This window comes from Cynocephalus volans, chromosome 2 (assembly GCF_027409185.1).
Source record: "Cynocephalus volans isolate mCynVol1 chromosome 2, mCynVol1.pri, whole genome shotgun sequence".
Classification (NCBI taxonomy): domain Eukaryota; kingdom Metazoa; phylum Chordata; class Mammalia; order Dermoptera; family Cynocephalidae; genus Cynocephalus; species Cynocephalus volans.
Genome location: NC_084461.1, coordinates 119,312,605 through 119,332,459, shown reverse-complemented (window position 1 = coordinate 119,332,459; position 19,855 = coordinate 119,312,605). Strand labels below are relative to the sequence as shown.

General features: G+C 48.7%; 1 protein-coding gene across 4 annotated transcripts in view; it reads left to right on the top strand.

The window, feature by feature from the left end:
- The first annotated feature begins 3,505 nt into the window (after window positions 1-3,505).
- The window catches only part of LOC134369204 (core histone macro-H2A.1), a 65,683-nt gene continuing 49,333 nt past the window's right edge, over window positions 3,506-19,855 (top strand). For 2 of the 4 annotated variants that reach the window (XM_063085437.1, XM_063085436.1), the window contains exons 1-2: window positions 3,506-3,666; window positions 13,538-13,742. In XM_063085437.1, coding sequence (XP_062941507.1) covers window positions 13,571-13,742 — 172 coding nt within the window. In that variant the 5' untranslated portion in view covers window positions 3,506-3,666; window positions 13,538-13,570. The remainder of the gene's footprint in view (window positions 3,667-13,537; window positions 13,743-19,855) is intronic. The other 2 variants (XM_063085439.1, XM_063085438.1) reach the window with 1 other exon arrangement.

Genomic DNA, 19,855 nt, shown 5'->3' with positions numbered 1-19,855 from the left:
AAACAAAAGAACTTTAAAAAAAAAGCAGCAGTAGCAGAAGCTGGTGTACCTCCCTGAGCCAGATTGGGAGAAAAGACAGGTCACTGAGGTGGAAGAACAGGGCACACAGAGTGCAGGAGGAGAAAGGAGAGAGAGAGAGAAGGTGGGGCCTTCTGGAGAGAGGTAGGGACAGGGCTGCTGCATTAAAAAGCTCAAGGGGGGGCAATATTCCTAGTATGTTCTATAATGGCACGCTTTGGAGAGGGATGGGGGTGGAGATGGCACCAAGATCAGCTCTTGGAGGACGGCAGATTCTAACCTCACCTGGTGGCCCCTACAGAACTGAGGGTGCCTGCCCAAGGACCCAGGGAAAAACACAACAAGGGGGAGGGATGTCCCTGTACCTCCTCTGACACCCTTCCCTGGGGAATCCTTATACATCCTTAATACTTTGTTTTGGGATCCAAAGCATCATCATTTCTTGAGCTTCATCTCCTGTTACTTTTCTTCTCACTTATTACACTCCGACCTCACACTCACTGTGCCTTGATGATGTTGGAAATGCTCCGCCTCAGGGCCTTTGCACTTGCTGTTCCTCAGGCTTGGAACATTCCTTCCCCAGATATCCACATGGCTTCTTCCCTCAATTCCTTCAGGTCTTTGCTTAAATGTTACCTCCTCAGGGAGGCCTTCTCTAAAATTTGAAACTTCATTCCTATCTCACACTCCCTATCTCCCTTTCCCGCTTTATTTTTCCTCACAGCATTTACACCATCTGACATATCATCTCATTTGTCTATTGTCTTTCTTTTCCTAGTAGAACTGCAAACTCCAGGAGGGCAGGGATTTTCGCCTGTTCTGTTCACTGCTTGGTATCCAGTACCCAAATTGGTGCACAGCACAATTTGTCCTCAGTGCTTAATAGAATTCATGAATGCATGAATGGCATGTATTGGACACTGCTTTGCAAACTTTTAAAGAGGGTGTGAACCATTATGATGAGGGGAAGGAGGTTACCCCCCTTGCTATTCGGGCGCAGCCTGAGGGCTGGGGGGAGTCTTTACCTCCATAATCCCTAGCAGCGGCACATTAAACTTCACAACAAACCTGAAGGATGTGTATTATTATCCAAATTTAGGCTGGTCGGTTGGCTCAGCTGGTTAAAGCATGAAGTTGTAACATCAAGGTCAAGGGTCCAGATCCCCATACCAGCCCGCTACAAGAAAAAAAAAGAAAAAGAATGGAGGGCCATAACCTAGAAGGGAATTGTCATTCTGCAGTTATGTCCTTTCAGTGTCACTCCAGTGCCTTATTGATGAAACCTCACCCCCTCCCAGCTGGCAAAGGAGAAATGTTTACAGGATCCAGCTCTGGTATCACAAAACCACATAAAGAAGGATAGTCTTGGAGCTGAGAGACAACAAACTGACAACTGGCACAGGCCCTGACCAGTCAGTATAGCTTTACCAGGTGGTTCTAGTTGAATATCTGCCCCCTCACACACACACAAGTTGCACAGATTTTGTATTTCTCCAGACTCTGTCTCGGCTTTCTGATGTATTCTTAGTTTTGATGGTGGAAAAGATGGGGGTATAGGATATAGCCTTTACTCAAAATCAGAGACCAAATATGGGGACATGATTGAGATGGGGTAAAGGCAGGGAGTTGGAAGGATAATTTGTATTGCAGCCATTTACAAAGTACCAACGGTGGGCCAGATGTTGTACTGGACAGCTTATGTGTATTATCTTATTTAAGGTTCACAGCAATCTTAGGAGTCTGATGTTATCACTACTGTTATGCATATAACGCTGTGCTTTAGAATCTAGGTAACGATGAAATCAAACAGCTAGTAAGTGCTAGAAAAAGGATATGAGCTCAGATCAGCTTGATCGTCACCAAAGCCTGCTTGATTTATCTATTTCTTAGGGGGATGTTTGAACTCCTATCATTCTGTAAGTTGTTGCTTTACATGTTTCAAGGCTGTCTTATTAGGTGCATATTTATTTATGATTCTTGATCTGCAGTTCTTTTAACCAACATTTAATGTGCCCCTTTTCCCTTACGATCATTTTTCATCTTAAATTCTATTTTATATATTGTTGAAATTACTACCTCGGCTTTCTTGGTAGATGTTGCTTGTGATTTTCCATTTCTTATTTTCCAACATTCCATTCCCTTTTGTTTTAAATATGTGTCTTGTAGACAACATATTACTGGATCGAGTGGGGGAGAATGTTTTGTTATTATTGTCATTTTTGTTTGGTTTCTTTTTGAATCTGAGAATCCCTGTCTTTTGACCTTTGATTCTAAGGTCTGTGTACTTTAGAATCAAAGAACACACTACATTTCCGCTCAGGCAAGAAGCTGGGGAGATTCAGAAGCAGGGAAGGAGGACCCAGATGTGAGATCAGTGTCTGGATGCCATGCCCTGCAAGGCCTGTGAAGAAAGGACCAAGGTAGGACCTCAATTCTCAGAGAAATAGATACTATACAGGAGAACAAACTAGAGCACAGGACCTCTTCTTAGAGCAGAGGTGAAAGAAGGGAGTTGGATCACGGGGGCACAAGCATCATTAGAGTTATTAGAGCCAGGGACAAAGTGAAATAAAGTAAGAATGTGAAAAAACATGGTGTTCACAAATATTAAAATATTTTACGATTCTATAAAAAAAAAAAAAAATTAGTTCACAGCTGGGTAGAGACGTGGCTTCCCTCTCCACACTTTGGAGGGAGGGGGGTAGAGGGAAAGCACCTATTAAGTACCCAGGATGGGGCACTAATGCCTTCAGGCAAGAAACCAATTTAAGAATACAGAACGCAGATAGGCTTTGTGGCAACCCCTCCCCTTTCTGCTTGTCTGTAGTTTAAAAAAAAAAAAAATGTGTGACGATAAAGAATCACTGCTTCTAACAGTAAATCCTAACTTGGGTCCAATACCGACCTTTCGCTTTACTTAAGTAGTTAGCTTCCATGCGCGAAGCAGGTCCAGACTTAGGGGTGAGGGATCTACTCTAAAGAACCTCAGGGGAGCCGAGCGTGCAGACAAGGGCTTAAGAGTGGCTTGTATCTAAAGACAGCGATGTCTCTGAGGAGCAGGAAGTTTGCATTGATTAGGGAGGGAAAAGCGATCACTGGTAACAGCAATTGTGCCTCCCTCCCTGGGTTAATGGGAAGTTGGTAGGGATGAGGCTGCGAAAGTCCCCTGCTCGGGGGCAGGCACACAGTAGGCGTTCACTCGGGACGTAGAGCCTGGGACGCGCCCTGAGGAAGCGCCTCTCCCGGGGGTCTGACTCCTCCCAAAGGCCCAAGGCGTTGGGTCCCGAGGGCCAGACGCCAGGGCCTGGGTGCAGCGCGGGACAGACCGGCCCGCGTCCAGGGGCAGAGCGCCGGGCCGGGGTCAAGGCCAGGGCGGCCGCTGGCGCGGGGAGGGGTGGCCGGACGCGCGAGGACGGGATGGGATGTGACGAGCGGCGCGCTGTGCATTGTGGGAGCCCCGGGGCCGCGGCGACTGGTTCCAGTTCACTCGGCATCGGAGCCGGGCGGAGGGGGCGAGCGCGGGGCGCGCGGGCGGGAAGCGAGGAGGCGGGCGGGCCAGCGACGAGCGCGGAGAGAGAAGGCGCGAGCGGCCTAGAGGGCTCAGGCCGAGACACCTCGCTGCTGCCGCCGCCGCCGCCGAGCCGCCGCGTAAGTGCCGCGCGGGCCCGCGTGCCGGGTGCCCACCGCACGGGTCCGGTCGCCGTGCGCCTTCCGACCGCGGGTACTGGGAGCTTCCCGGCCTGGCGCGCAATGGAGCGGCGCTGGGCTGGGCTCGGGCCGCGGGGCGCGGCGCGGCCCACACCCGGGCCTCGCGGGCGCTCGGGCCCTGCCCGGGCCGCGCGGGATTCCCTTTGGTTTTGTTCAAAAGCAAACCAGGAAACCAACTTCTGTTCGAAACGCATCCTCTGCCCGCGCCTGGGCGCTTCTGTGGGAAGGAGACAGTTCCGGGGCGGGCGCGCGGGCCGGGCCCGAGGGCGCAGGAGGCCCCGCAGTGCTGGCCGGCCAGCTTGGGCCTGGGCGCCAGGAGCTGTTGTGTGCGGAGTTGTACTTGGTGAAGCGCCCGCCGGACCGCGAGTTGACGCCCCGGCACAATAAGTCCGGCTCGAGCCCCAGGGGGCCGTGGTGTAGGATCAGCTGGGATCATAGGGCTGGGAGTCAGGGAAATACTCATGGGACTGAAGCCAGGCGGGGGCGGGAGCAGGGGGCCGTCCAGGGATGGGCTGGAGAGGGCCCACGGGAAGCCCCGTTGCTGTGGCTCGGCTTGGGATCGGCCTTTTGTTTGCTTTCTGGTTGGGAGGTTGTTTTCTTCTAAGGTAACTGGGGAAGGCCATAGACTCCCCGGGTGGAGAGGGCCAGCAGGGAAGAGACGCGCTGGGGGTGGGGTGGAGTGTGGAGGTGAGTGCGCAGGATGCTGCTGGCTCTGTCACCTGACAACAGGTGTTCGAGATAGCACACCCCACCCCCACTCCTGCAGGGACCACAGATTACTCAAGGAGCTGGTCAGTTCTTTTAGACAAGATGTCAGGGAAAATATTTTCTTGTTTGAAAGCAAGAGACTTCTGTACAGACATCTGAGACAGACCTTGAATTCAACAATTACAATTGCCATGAAGTCCTTGTAAGATTTTAATGACCCAATAAAGAGCATACTTTAAAAGTAGACAATTAGAGGGGCACTCCTGCTAGCTTCCCCCTTTACTTCCACCTTCGTGGTTTGAGGTTTTACCGTTAAATTGGAGGGGGAAATGCTTTGTTCTAAGGCTCCCTGTTCCAGGTTGCTGGGGAGTTTTGAATAGCCTTAGGTTTGACTGGGAGACTCAAGTTGTAAATTAGGTGGAATCCACCTACTGCAGGCCACCTTTATGTTGCTAGTCTGCTGTCTGAAAAGTGCTCTGAAAAGGGCACCTCATGGCTGCAACTGGAATTAATACCCCTTATACACGATTAACCAATGTCGGGCAGCAGCATCTGAATCGTGCAAGAGACCAATGAGGATGAGTAGTTAAACTTTTTTTTTTCTTAAAAACAACAGCAAAAAAACTCTTAAGACTTCACATTCCCCTCCTCCCTCCCCTACAGTTTTACAAGGAGAGAAGGAAATCTTCAATTCTTTTATTTCAACCTGTTACCATTGATAATGCTGATCCCTAGATAACCCATTGAAGGGGAAAGGATATGTAAGTGAAAATTGAGACAGGGCCTTTAAAATGAAGCAGGGATTCCTCACATTTTATTAAACTTTGAGAATTGTCTGGAACTTCATATGTGACAGTCTAATACACAACCATGTCACTGGCTTGGTTTTTGCCAAATGGGCCAGGGTAGGAAGTGCCCCATCTCAGTCTGCTGTTTCTTATGGTCCTAGAGGCAGTAAAACTTGAGGAGAGCCCCTCATTTCTTCTCCATTGAGAGGCTCGGTGTACATGTATTCTGGGACCTGCCTCTAATATCTTCAGAGATAATGCTGTCCCAGGTCACTTAAAGGAGATTTATTTAAATAAAAGCATAAACTGAAAACCCCAAGCTGAAAAACCAAAGCGGTGTTTATGCAGTGGCCTCTGGATCTTATTTGAATGACCCCAAGTATTTGTGATGAACTTTTCGGAGCCCCATTCCTGGAACGTGGGCAGGAAAAGGGCAGGAATGAGTGGGGCTCATGCCTGTCATATAGGTCCTTCCCACCTTCTGTAGGTTTAGAGGTACATTGGGCCCCACCTCGTCTCTTATGAGTGAGCCAGAGTGGGTCAGCTTTTCATTCCAGAGTTGTATAGCTTGTTTGCTTGGATCAAGCCTGCCAGGTCAGTGTCTGCAGTCTTTCAACAAATATTTCCTTAGAATCAATTCTGTTTAGGCACTGGAAACACAGCCATGATCAAGAAATGCTCAGTCTCTGCCATGGGGAGGGTGACATTAGGAGAAGACAGGCTGTTATGAGGTCAGTACAGGAGGCCATAGTAACCCCTAGCAGGGACAGTAACCAAGCCAGGAGTGAGCCCTAATCTAGAATGGAAAGGTCGAGTAGGAGTTGGCTGGGGTAAGGAGGGCAAATGGGGACAAGTGTTTGAGGCCTGGGGAGCCACATGTGCAGATCTTATAAGAAAAGAACAGGGGTCATATGGGAAACTGCCAGAGGCTCAGGATGGTTGGATGCTGGTGGGGAGTCAGGTAAGGCAAGAGGGACAAATGGGCCAAACCAGAAAGGATCCTAATCAGAACCATACTTTGTCTTAAGAGCAGTAAGAAGCCACTGAAGGATTCTGAGCAGGAGAGAGACATGATTGGGTGCTTTTGTTGTTGTTGTTCTTTTGGGGAATGCTTCATCTGTTCAGCATATATTGAGTGGCTCCTAGATACTAAGTCTGGTACTGCCCAGGTCCTGCCCTCTGTAGCTCCCATTTTCACTTTTCTCTAGATGACCTTCTACTGGAGTCATCTTAGAGTCTGGCACAACTTTTAAAAGAGAGAAGAGGTATGTAGGAAAGTTTCCTTGTGAAGCAGGCAGACAGTGACTTGCCATTAAAATGTAGTGCTGGTCCCTTCAGCGCAGCTCAGGAAGCACACCACAGAGTGGGTTTGCAGAGGTGAAATTTCAGTCCAGACTTAGCTTCCCAAAAACAGTTTCCTGCTTGTGGTGAATGACACTTATGTTTGGGTTTGAGTTTTGTTTTTTTCTGCCGCCAAAAACCTAACACATGAATAAGATTCATCTGCTGGAACAAAACACATGGTTTAGGATTTACTATCTCAGTTGGTCTGTCTCTTCTGTTTGCAATCCCTTGGTTCACTGAGGGTGGACTGTAGGTTCTTTAATCATCTGGCTCACTTTATGATGTAGTGGTTTATGAATGGAGACTGATGTTCTTCCTGATTGGCTGTAGTACAACAACTGGTCTCTGTTCCAAGCCAATCGGAGTGCAGCTTGTGAACCCCAGCTCTGTGAGTGATGGTTGTGTAGTATATTCACATGCCTCTGGGGACATGACAGCAGTGACACCGTTAATCATTTGGTGTGATAGAAGTAAATGGAAAAGAATGCTGTAAACAGGATTAGTGTCCTATCCTTCAGAATTAAGTGTCTCAGGCTTGCCTTCATGATTGGAGTTGATGGGAAGGTGACAAATGCATGTGGATACATGGGCACTTATTCTGCTGCAGGGAATGGATGGGGCAGTCTTCCCTCATCATCAGCAATTTGAGCGCCGATAGCTCAGATTGCTGCATCCTCAGGAGCTGGAGATAAGGCTTTCTGACTAGTAGCTCCTCAGTAGTTCTAATAAATATTTCATTCAGAATCAGTATGCATGAATTTGTTGTTTAGATAAAAAAGACTTCACGATTCACCATTACAGAGGTTTCACGAGTACCCTGATTTTTTAAGGGTTTTCTGTGCTGCAGCTTTAACCGGGGTTAGTCTCTTGCAGATGTGAAGAAGGTAAGTATTTTCCTCTGCTCTGTGTTACTGAGCCAGTCCTATGGCAAGAGGAGAGGTCACTGGAGCCATAGAATTGTCACAGAGTCATAAGGCCTCTGTGTGACTCATGCCCAGCTATCAGGAAAATTGGAGTGTTTCCTTCTGGGGAATCTGCACGGTGCCTCCACAAGCTCCCTGAATTTTGAGGGTCTGGGCTCCTGCAGGGATTTGGCCAGGTGTATGTACACGAATGGTCCCAGGGTAGATTCCTGACCTAGTGGTGTCCCACTAGCCACAGCTCTATTTGGAAATGCTGCTCTCTTCTTTGTCAAGGAAACCTCATTTACTGTAAATGGCAACTAATCAGCTATAATCCAGCCAGCACTTGAGTGTCTACCAGGTACAAGGCAGGGTTCTACATGCTTGGAGATACAGTGGTGAGCAGCAAATTGGTCCATCCCATGAAGACAAACAAGTAAATGAGCAATGATGATGTAATGTACCAAGTGCTAAGGATGGGGTATTGGAATTTATATATAAATTGGATCCAGAGTGGCAATCAGGTTGGAAGGAAGGGCTGGAAACTGCATTTGCAGAGTACTTTACATACAATCCAGAAAGTAATTAAATATATTAAAGGGGCAGGCTGAGGGAGATTATAGGCATTTTTAGCTGGGCCCCAGAGGCTACAGCAGACATGTCCACTGAGGGAACTGGGAGTGATTCAGCTTGTGGAGGTCTGGTTGCTGAAAATAAGGGAAAGATGGGTTGGAGATCAGCTGGGCCTTGTGTACAAGGTTGGAATCTGGGCGTGGGGCTACCCCAAACTAGACTGTGACTGGGGGACAGAGGCATAGCCACAGCAAGAATGCAGAAGAAGGGGCTCCTTGATGGGTCTGCATCACCAGAGAAGGCATAGGAATACTAGGTAGGATTGCTGCAGACACAGGGCTGGAGAGGGTGTTCCAGACTTAGTGAGCTGCACGTGCTAAAGGGTGGAGGTGAGAATACAGGTGGTTTGCAAGGTAGTGAGCTGCCTGTTAGGGTGCCTGTTGGGGAGGAGTAGGAGGGAGTGGGAGGACCTCCAGGGCACTTCCATTCTTCACCCCCATTGTCCCTCTGTTCTTATGCCCATCTTATTCACAGGATCCTTCTAGCCAGCCTTCTAATTAGCGCTGTGCTATGAGGACAGATTGCATTGTCCCAGACACATCTTGGTTGTTAAGGGGCCTGTGATCAGAGACTTGCTTCTCACTCACCGCTAGCTCATGTCTCCATATAGCCCCTCTCCAACAGTTTTGTCTTTGGCTAAGCTTTGAGGTTCTGCAAACAAGGTTATGTTTATTGTGATTGATTTATAGTTGGAGGAGTTGCAGAGATAAAGACCACAGAGATCCCTTGAGGATCAGTAACAGAATCTTCATTTCCTAGGCTGATAACAGCCAAAAGGGCAGCCAAGCTAATGTACAAGGATGAATGGACAAAGGGTTGCCTAAAGACCTATCATTGTCTTCAAAGCACATGGGACCCTCAACAGGGGTGAGGGCTTCTGGTTTACTGAACAGAGTGCCTTCCTGGAAGGAAGGACACATCTCTGTTTATTTGACTAGATAGTATAGCTGTTCTCCTGTGAGCAACTTCAGTGCCCTGAAGAAAGCTGAGTGCTTAAGAGGCTACTTTGTCTATGTAGGACTGTCCATCCCTCAGATCAGGCTGGATGTGGGAAACGGGTCAAACAGGGCCCAGCAGGCTTTGGCTAGTCACTCGTACCCTGGCTTCCAGGTCAGATTTCAAATTGGTTTGTCATGTGACAGAGACTGACTGTTTCCTCTTTTCTTCTGCACAAAGCTAGAGTACCTAGCTCTAGCTCTCTTGCAATCAGATGTGGCCAAGTGACCAAGTTCTAGTTGATGGCTTATGGTCAGAAGTGCCCCACTCTCAGGCCTGGTCCCTGAAAACTTCCATGGTCTTTTTCCCTTCCATGGCCACCCTGTGAATCATATATTGAGGATGTCAGAGTCACAGGAGGAGAAGTCTGTATCTATGAGTCACTGTGTGGAGGAGAAGCACCAGCCAACCATGGAAACTTCTTTTAGACCTTTTATGAGTGAGAAATAAGTTGTAGGGACTTACCTTTTACAGCAGCTAGCAATACCTTCACCAGTACAAATGTATAAGATCTGGTCTGCAAGAGGGTGGCTTTTTTTCATCTTGTACACATCATCATTGTTTTAGTTAACTACTGAGCACTTGCTCAGTGAATGTCAGACCTGTTACCTGCGTGCTTTGGTTCAATTCTCTTACCAACCCTTTGAGGTCCCTTCTATCATCATCTCCACATGACAGATGAGGAAATAGGTTCACAGGGGTTAATTCACTTGCCCAAGGACACACAGCCAATAAGTGGCAGAGCCAAAATTAGAATCAGGTCAGTCTGGCTTTGGACTTCTACTACTTAATCATGATGCTCAATAGCCCCTCGCCTCAGAGCCACTCTCTTTCCCTGCATTGGTACTTGGGTGGAGCTTCCCACACCTGCCTAGACCTCTGAATAACAGGATGAACCAGGCACATTCTTGGGTTTATCTGGATAAGGCACATCTACGAGGTGATTTTCGAAAGGATGTTTTAAAAACTACCGTGTGTTGTTGGATGTCATGAGGCTGCATGGCTTGGTCAGAACTCTTTCATAGCTGTGACTGCAGCTTGGAGAGCTGTAGTTAAAAGTGCAGAAGGAACATGCAGAGGGATAAAGAACAGAATCTCTGCAAGGCAACCCCCTTAGCAGGATAAAGACTTGAGGTTGCTTTGTTGAAGAGAAGCCTGACTCAAAATGAGAAGTGAAGTTGTTCTTCTGCCAGCAGGGTGGCCCTGGAAGACCCATGATCTCTCACACCTCTCCTGGGACCCAGGGGCCTAGGATGATTTGACTACAGTGCCTGGCATCAAGGAGCTTGTGGTTCAGTGGAGTTGGGGAGGCAGGCACATGGCATGTTCCAGGATAGATGCTGTGGAAACACGGAGCAGTGAGCAACTCCAGGCTATGCTCAGGCCTAAGCAGCCTCCATGGCAGAGGGGGCATGTAAGCATCAGTTTGGCAGGTGGACAAGAGGACATAGCAGGAGAAACAGCATGTTCAAAGATATCCTTATCCTTGACAGGCTCAGAAAGTTGGGTGGCCCAGGACATCTGAGCCTGGGCCAGGGTAGCAGGAAGCAGTGCTGTGGAAGTAGTTGAAGGATGCTGTTTGTGGCTGGCTTGAGAACTCAAGGTGATGGGAACCATCAGAGTAGGCAGAGGTGACTCTGGTGACTATGGAGAAAGCTGGTGCTGGCGAGAATAGGTGAGAAGTGAAGAGGCTGACTCATGGCAGGAAGGGTGACAAGAAGTGAGGAGGCTTGAGAGGTTTCTGCAGGAGGTTCAGCAGGGCATGGCTAATGCTTGGGTGCTCTGGGGTGGCAGAGCAGTAGGGGCCAGGGGACTCCTGCTTGGGTAGCTTGGTGCATGTTTCCACTGATGGGGCTGAGAGACCCAGAGGAGTTCAGGGTGCCCATGGGGTTGTAAGTGGTCCCTTATCCTAGGCAGTCAGGACAGAGCTCTGGGGCTCTATAAGTCTGTGTAGCCATGAATGCACTGGTATAGAGACTGGGAGTGACTAGCATATTGATGAGAAGACTCTTGGCTAGAGTCAGGAGTGAAGCACAAAGGAGCATCACTTTTAAGGAATAAGTGTGTCTAGGACCTGCCAGGTTCCTGGGTGTTAATGGCCCCCCTCTGGAGGAGAGCACTGTCTAGTTCCTGCAGAGACAGTCCCAGACATACCCAAAAGGTCTTCTGGGGGACAGAGCTGAAGTCTGTGCTCCAGTTAGAAAGGGCCTCAGTTGCTGTTAATAATCACTGACCACAGACCTCCCCTGCTGAAAGAAGGGAGATGTTCAGATTCAAAAGCTCTTAGTCCAAAGGCATTGGGTTGTTGGTCTGGGAAACACATTTGTAGTAAAGCAAAAGACTGCCAGGAAAACCAGTGACAGCTTTCCCTGAAAACACAGGCAAACACACATATACACATACCATTTCCTGCAGAGTGAGCACGGGCACCTGTTTGCAGGGAATGTTTTTTGAATGGAGTTCATTATAGCGAGAAATGGAGCCAACTAATTGTTTCAGAAAAACTCAGACTCTTCTGGGTCTCTCTCTAGCACTTAGTGAGTAAGCAGTTAAGACTTGGTGCCCCTTGACAGGGTGTAGTACATGGTTCTCATGGCAGAGGCCTTGAGCCCCTCAAACATCTGTCCAGAGCCAGGGCTTAAGCCGCCTTACTCTGTTGGGCCTGTTGGCACAGCTGCCCTGGAGTGCCTAGAATTCTGCTGTCTGCTGCCCTTGCAGCCATCTGTTTGTCAGGCAAATGATTTGAGATGCTTTTGGGGTCATAGAGGTGTTAGGTGTAGACCATGGCATATCCCAACAATGTCCCCAGTATAGTGTTGAGTGCCACAGCCCTGTGGCCTCCCTGGTTATAGAGCCATGGACTGTTGGAGCTGGAGGGGCCTACACACCACAGAGCCTGACCTCAGTTTATCAGTAAATGGGAGACCTGCCCATTTGGTTCAATGGTCTTAGCATAGGCGTTCCATAGGGAAGACTTTGAGGGGGCTCCGGAACAGGTGGAGGCACCCTGCACCAGCACCCTGCACTGATCATTTAAATGACAGTGAGGTTATTTATTGTCTCTCTCCCCACCAGCTCTGGGGAGGAGGGACCACATCTGCCCAGCATAGTTCCTGAAGTGAATGCATGAATGAGCAGAATGCCTTCAGTAAACATTTGAGAGCTTACTGGGTGGTGCTACTTACTGGTGGTGGTGCTTGGAATACTATCAGGGGCAGCCCTTCACCCGCTTGCAGTCTGATAGGAGAGACAGATCTGTGCATATCATTGCTGTGGGGTGAAGCACCTGGTGGGTTGAACAGCTGGACCTGAGCACTCAGGGAAGGGTTGGCAGAGGGCAGAGAGCAAATATAAGGGGTAAAGAAGGTCCTGGCACAGGGGCAGGGAGAAGAGAAGTAGAGCACTTGGGGGGGACCTCGTGTGGCTTCCTGTGTCTAAGTTTAGACCATAGGTGGCACAAGGCAAACCTGGGACAGGTGTGCCGGGCCTAGATTTCTGGGGAATTGCAGAGCAGGCCAAGGGTCCTGGTTTTATCTTGGAAGCCATGGTAGCCACATGGTTCACAAAGCTTTTGGACCAGGCCAGGGTGAATTCAGATGAGTGTGTACAAAGACTGCCCTGCCCACAGAGTAGAAAGTAGAGTAGAGGAGAGTGGAGCATTGGTGGGGAGACTTCTTCAGGAGAGTTTTGTGACCCTTTGGTTGAGGTAGTGATGACCCCATTCACAGTGGGGTGGGGAGGAGAGGACCCAAAAGAGGTGTGGAGGAGAAAGTTCCTCTGGACTGAGTGGCTGTTTGGATGGGGTCTAGGGGAGCAGCAGGCAAGGAAAAGCACCTCTCCCTCTTTTCTAAAGACAGGCCCACCCAGTGGACTTGGAAGTGCAGACGGTTTTTATCCAGCCTGGCTAGACTCTGGACTAACTCCTATAAGCTGTTCTTGCCTGTCACAGATAAACAGTTATAAGGTAGAAACGGTGGTTTCATCAAAGACCCTAGGTATCTGGCTTTACATATTAATTCTAGGGGCAGGTAACACAGTTTTCTTTTATGACAGCTTCGGCAAATTTATCAGCCCCAGTCTCAAGTGTAAAAATGCAATTATTAAACAGGTATATAGAACATAGCCAAGAAATCCCATTTTCTTTTACATCATGCAGCATAAAGGCAAGGCACTTAAGAGCAGTTATTGTCAGTGTAACATTTAAATGGAAGTGGCTGATAAAATTGATGTCATGGTATAAAATGTGCAAAGCTGAGCCTTTCTCTTTTCAGGGGCCAACTACTCCAGCAGAGCACGTTAAACGGGGCTCGGAGGGTGCAGCAGCTGCAGGCAGTGGCATCTGCCAGTGGGACTTGTGCCTTCCAGGGACAGGAGTATACCTGGAAAGGGGGGCTGCACTGTCCCCAGCAGACCTGACAGGTGTGCCTCTTGCCTTCACAGTGTGCTTACTGATCCACTTCCAGGACCACCGCCATGTCGAGCCGCGGTGGGAAGAAGAAGTCCACCAAGACCTCCCGGTCTGCCAAGGCAGGAGTCATTTTCCCCGTAGGGCGGATGCTGCGGTACATCAAGAAAGGCCACCCCAAGTACAGGATTGGAGTGGGGGCGCCCGTGTACATGGCTGCCGTCCTGGAATACCTGACAGGTGAGTGCTGAGTCAACTACAGACACCACTAGCTCAAATGTGGCAGTTCTGACAACCTTCCAAGGACTGACAAGTTTCAAACCTACAGAAAAGTTACAAGAATAGTACAATGAACACTCTCACCTAGATTCACCAATTGTCAACATTCTGCCCCATTTGCTATATCTCCCCCTACCGTGTGCATGTGTATGTGTGTATATGCATACACGTGGATGTTTCTATATTTGGTTTTGGCTGTTACATATTATACAGTACATTTTGAAATTTCCTGGATCATCCCAATAATGTCCCTTATAATTTTGTTTAGTTTTATTTCCCAATCCAGGATCTATCTCAGGATCATATACTTGACTGTCAGGTTTTGCTAGTCTCATTTAATCTTGAACAATTCTCCAGCTTTCTTTTTTAATCTTTCATGACATTAACATTTTTGAAGAGTCCAGGCCAGTTGTTTTGCAGAGGCCCTTCAATCTGGCTTGGTTTCATGATTGGATTCTGGTTGAACATTTTGGCAGGAGAAGCAGCAGTGATGTTGGGTTCTTCTCTGGGCATTACGTCAGGAGGCCCTGATGTGTGTTGGTCCCACTGTGGGTGATGTTCAGGTTGCTCATTCAGTTAGGCTGGTATCTCCTGGATTTCTGCATGTCCTGTAGCACAATATTTCACCCAATGGCTTTAGCATCCCTCAGTGATCACTTGAACCTGTTGTTACTTTATGGTATAAAATAGTGATTTTTTCCATTTTTTCATCTCTACCTTTCTTAGTTGGCATTCTTCAGTAAATAAGAGCTTTCCCTCTGCCTTTCCCTTCTTTTTATTTTCTGTGCTATCAATGTTGGCTCATGGATTTTATTATTTAACAGGTTATACTGTATTCATGTCATTACTCATTTTAATGCTCAGATTATCTGAAATTTTACCTTCCAGCTGGTTCTTATGTATGTCCTTTTGCCATGTCTCCATAAGTTTCTGTACATTCCCTTGGTTTCCAACATAATAAGGTGTTCCATTCCCGCTCTGGACTTTCCTTGCCCCAGTCTTGGAATCAGCCATTTCTACAAGGGGTCTTTGGTCCTTTTCATACGTATAGTCTTATTTGTGGCTCTGTAGCAGTTCTAGAAGGCCAGCTGGGCAGGGATGGATGGACACTATCCCCATTTTACATAATGAGCAAACCAGGCCGCAAGAGATAAAGGGACTTGTCTGGGGTTGCACACATCCATAAGAGGTTGAGAAGGAACCCAGATCCTGCTGTGCTATTGTAATACTTTTACCACTTGTTGCTTGATACATGATCAGGTAAGTTTGTTGACAATAGGAGGGAGCACCCTGGATTCTTGCAGCCACCTCTGCTATAGCCAGAAAGGGGAGACTCAGCAAGACAGAGTGCCTCTTCCAAAGTGATACAGCCAGGCTACAGAAGAGCTAGATTGCTTCCTGCTCTCTCAAGTCTCTCAGTAAGGCAAGGCCAAAGGTTCTCCCATAGTGGACACAGTCATGAGGTAGGTGAAGTTTCATGTTCTGTTGAAAGCATCCAGGTATGAAAAGTAATTGTGTTATATTTATAAGGTGCTTTCACATACTGTGGGACTTTGGGCTTTCTGCTTGGCAGAGACTTACAGGTGGCGTGGCTGGTAGTGTCAGCTTCTCTTCTGGTAGTGATTCTTCTCACGTATAGATGAGGAAACAGGCCCAGAATTTAGGTGACACACCCAGAAAATCTCTGTATAGCATTGGCAGTCAGCCAGGGAGACCAGAAGAGAAGTAACTAGATAGGAAGCAGAGGACTTTCTAGTTCTTGCCTAGCAGTTTACATGATGTGTGACCTAGAGTGAGTCATTTAATTTCTCTGGGCTCCAATTTCCTTACAACTCAGATGGAGACAATTGTCTCTGCTCCATCAACTCCAGGCTGCTGTGAGAGCCAAATGGGCTTTAAGCATAATGGGAAAGCAGATGTGCTTGTAAACCCAGCTAGGCCATGATTTTTGGCTCCTGAACACCATGATGCCCCTGTCACTGGGGACCTCACAAACACTATCATTAGGTCAAGTACATCGGTTTTATTTCTTCCATTTAGCTTCCTCGTTTTTGTTTGTGGAACATGAGGGGGAATACCATTGCTCCATCATATCTCAGGCAGTGACTGCCTGTGCCACACAAACAATCTGTATGTTTCCCTTGTCTGTGCCTGGCTGGTTCTGAATATGAGCCCAGTTCTCATGAGGTTGAGGTCAGAAAGTCTGTTCTCTTGGGGGCTGGGGACCTTGACTCGGTCGTACCCACACCCATCATTCCTATCCCCAGCTATCACGGGTGTCTGGTAGTAGTCACAAAGGGGAGTGGGAATGGTCAGGGCAGCCCATCACTATAGCTGAGAAGTAGCTCAAAGTAAATCCTTACCCTGATCATTACACATCAACTTTTGTATATTAAAGAATAATATATATGTTGTAAATTTTATGAAGTCCGTCCAACACGGTGATAGTTAGCTAAATCTGAGCCACTTCCTTTGCCTGCACGCAACTCTAAGTCACTGGCATGCCCAGTGCCTGATGCCTGCCCCTGACATGGAGCCTGGCCCGAGTGACCTCAGGAATAGTCCAAGCCGTTAGTGCTGTGTCCAGTCATTGCTGTGGTCACTTGTGTCCAGTGGCTCTGTGGCCAGGTCCATTGAGAAGGCTGCTCTGCCCTGTCCCTCAGGACAGTGCTGCATAACCTTGCTGACTGCTCTCAGAAGGGGACCAACCCTCGGCCCGCTGGACTGGAATGTGGGAGCACATGGATGTTTGGAAGCTCTGGGCATATGCCCGCTCAGAACTTTGTTTTTGGCCCCTAAGTGAAAAGGAAAGATGTCCAAGTCCTTTTTCTGCTCTGCCCTTTGCTTTTGTTTCACTGAAGGCCTTTTCTCACTCATTCTACATACTTATTGAGCACCAACTGTCTGCCAGGCACCATGCTAGGCTCTGTCTGAGAGCACAGGAGTGAGCAGGGCAGAATGGTCTCTGCTCTATGAAGCTCACAGTCTCATCTGGGAGAAAGAATGACAGCCCAGCCAGTTACAGACTGACAAGTGCAGCAGGAGGCATGAGCAGGCCAAAGCAGGGCTCAAGCAACTGGGAGGCCTGCAGATGGCTGGCCAGGGAAGGCTTCTCAGAGGGGGAGATACCAGCTGAGACCTGGACAGGGAGATGGTGCCAGCCCGCCCTGTGAGAGCTGGCAGGTAGCTCTGCCATCCACTCACCTGTGCTGGGGAAGCTACAGAAAGAGGGAGAAGCTGGAGCACCAGCCTTCCAGCAGCTTAGGGTCTAGTCAAGGACATGACTCAGACATCACTTTCTAATGCGAGACAGATGTCTAAGGGAAGTCCCACCCACTCAGCAGGTCCTCACTGAGGGCTGTGATGTGCCTGGCACAGACACACGCCAGACCCATCCCCACCCACAAAGAGCTTCCTGTCCAGAGACAGGTACAGGCAAGAAACAGGTGGTGATTATGCAAGGCCACCTATGCTGCGAGGGGGGACATGAGACTGCAAGTGGGTTTCAGAAAATGCTACCTGGTGCCTTGCTCATCTGATTGTCATGGGAAAGCTCCAGAAGAGGGTTGCTTTCTTCTCTGCATGGCCCAGACTCTTACAGGTGGCAGGAACAACTGCAGGCCTGGTGATGGGGGTATGCCACGTGGAGGCCCTTTGGAAGGAGCTGGGCCAGGCCTCCTGCTTTCGGAGGCCCCCAGTAGGAAAGATGGATGCTCAGGGGTTGCTAATAGGACTGCTGAGCTGCAGGGCCCACCTAGGACTAGGTGCTTCTGAAGCAGGGAGCTGACATCTCCTTGATGACCAGCCCTGGGGACCACTTGAGGTTCCACTGTGTCCCAGACCTGGGCAGTTAAGAGTGTGGACCTTAGTGCCAGGGCTTCCATTTCTTCCTTGTGGCCTTAGGCAAATCACTCACATCTCCGTGCTGCAGTTTTATCATCTGGAAAATGATGGTCACATAGCTGGCTCATTGGGATATTAGAAGGCTACAGTGAGAGCATGCATGTGAAGTACTTATTCCAGGCCTGCACACTGTAAGTGCCCAAATGTTAATTACTAACACCAGGGTTAAAGTACAGAAGAGGAAGGGAATCCCCAGTAATCCTTTTCTGGCTCCCAAGGTAACTGGGAGTTGCCCACTTCCCTTAGAGATGGTGATGGCACCTGTCACTGCCCACTCATGCGTGTCGTCCTTTCAATTGGTCCAAACCTGCCAGGCTTCCCTGGATGTAAAGAATGTCTTGGCAGCTTCAGGGCCACTCCCTCTGGGCTATTTCAAGCAGTCACTTGACCCTCATCCTAAAGTCTACATCACTGCAACATTTCAGGGTTCACTGTTGCCAAACTCTTCTGTCTGGTGTTGAAGGCCCCTTCTGTCCTGAGCTCCTGGCACATTTGTGGAAACTATGAAGGACTTTACAGGTTAGCCAGGAGCTGAGCATGCCCAGCCTTGGCCCTGTGTTAGGCCAGAGCTGAGGCCAAACCAGCCCAAAGCTGTGTGAACCAGTGGCAGCCCTGCAGGTCAGGGACTGTCAGAGCCCAGCTACATGGTCCCCTGTGAAGAGCATTATTTTGGGGGTTGGGGACCATGCAAATGCTCCTCCTTAGGGCCTGCTCAGGGCTGGAGGGATCTGGGGAGGAGGCTGTGGCCTTGTGTCTTGCTCTGAAACTTGAAATTGGCCTCTGTTTCTCCTCTTGGGTACAGAGAAATCACCTATCAAACTTAAATGGAAAAGGCAACATCTGGAATGAGCTTGGGTCTGGTGACCAGACAGCTCCTTTCCCACATTTCTGTGTGTCTAGCTCTGGAGCCCTACCAGACTCTTCCGAGAGCTCTTCCCGAGGAATGTGGTGCTGCCTTCTTGTCTCCTCAGTGCTCCAAGACTATCTGGGCCTTACTCTGTTCTCCTGCCCCCCTGGCCCTTGGCCTTCTAGTTTAGGGGACTATAGCAGCCCTACCTTGGGGTTGCTGTGAGGATTGATAATGCATTTAAAGCATTTAGCCAGGGCCGAGCCCGTGGCGCACTCGGGAGAGTGCGGCGCTGGGAGCGCGGCGACGCTCCCGCTGCGGGTTCAGATCCTATATGGGAATGGCCGGTGCACTCACTGGCTGAGTGCCGGTCATGAAGAAGACCAAAAAAAAAAAAGCATTTAGCCAGCATTCACAGTAAACAATAAATGGTAAATAGAAACGTGTTGTCATGGGGGAAACTGAGGCAGTCAGGACCAGCCTCCAAACAACCATCATCTTGGTTCCCATAGTACCGTGGTACTTTATTCTTCAGTGATATTTTAAGGAAAGCTAATTCTAGTTCAGTTTAGAAAGCTTCCTTGGCACTTCTCTCCTGCACTTGGCGTGGCACTGACAATGCTGGGGTGTGGGAGATGTGAAATAAGAAACATGTGACATGGCTCTTGCCCCACTGGAGTTTCCATTGATGTTGGGGACATACAAGCCCGTAGACCAGGAAGGGAACAGGCAGAACCAAGGGATAAGTTAGAAGAACCTGTGGCCCATAGTGGGGGAGGGTACATGAGAAGTGTGTAGAAGAGCAAACAGCAAGCATACTAGTGATCTCATGGTCTCAGGTTATGGACCCAAGGCACTCTGGATTGGCACTGCTCAAACTGTACTCAGCAGAACCTAGGAGTTTGGTGACATTTAAGTGGTATTCCACCAAAAAACAGCATTCTATGGCTGAAACTAGGGGACGACCAGATTCACATTCCCTTTTTTGAGATGGATATATGAATAACTTTGATGAGTTCCTCAGTAAAGGAACTTGTTTTAGTTTGGGAACCACTGAGTAAAACAGCTTTCTTTACTGCAGGGCTTATCAGAGCTTTAACATATTGACATCACTGTGAATCCCCAAGGGAAGGAGATGTGCTATGTAGTAGTTTCCAAACTTTTATTACAAAAACCTTTCAAGGAAAACCTATATAAATACTATTCATGATATAGTGTAGTGGACACTGTCATGGCTTAAGCCCATGAAAAATAACACTATGAGGAGGGTTAAGTAAAGAAACAAAATTAAAAGTCACCTTGAAGAATGAACTTAGGTCTGGTT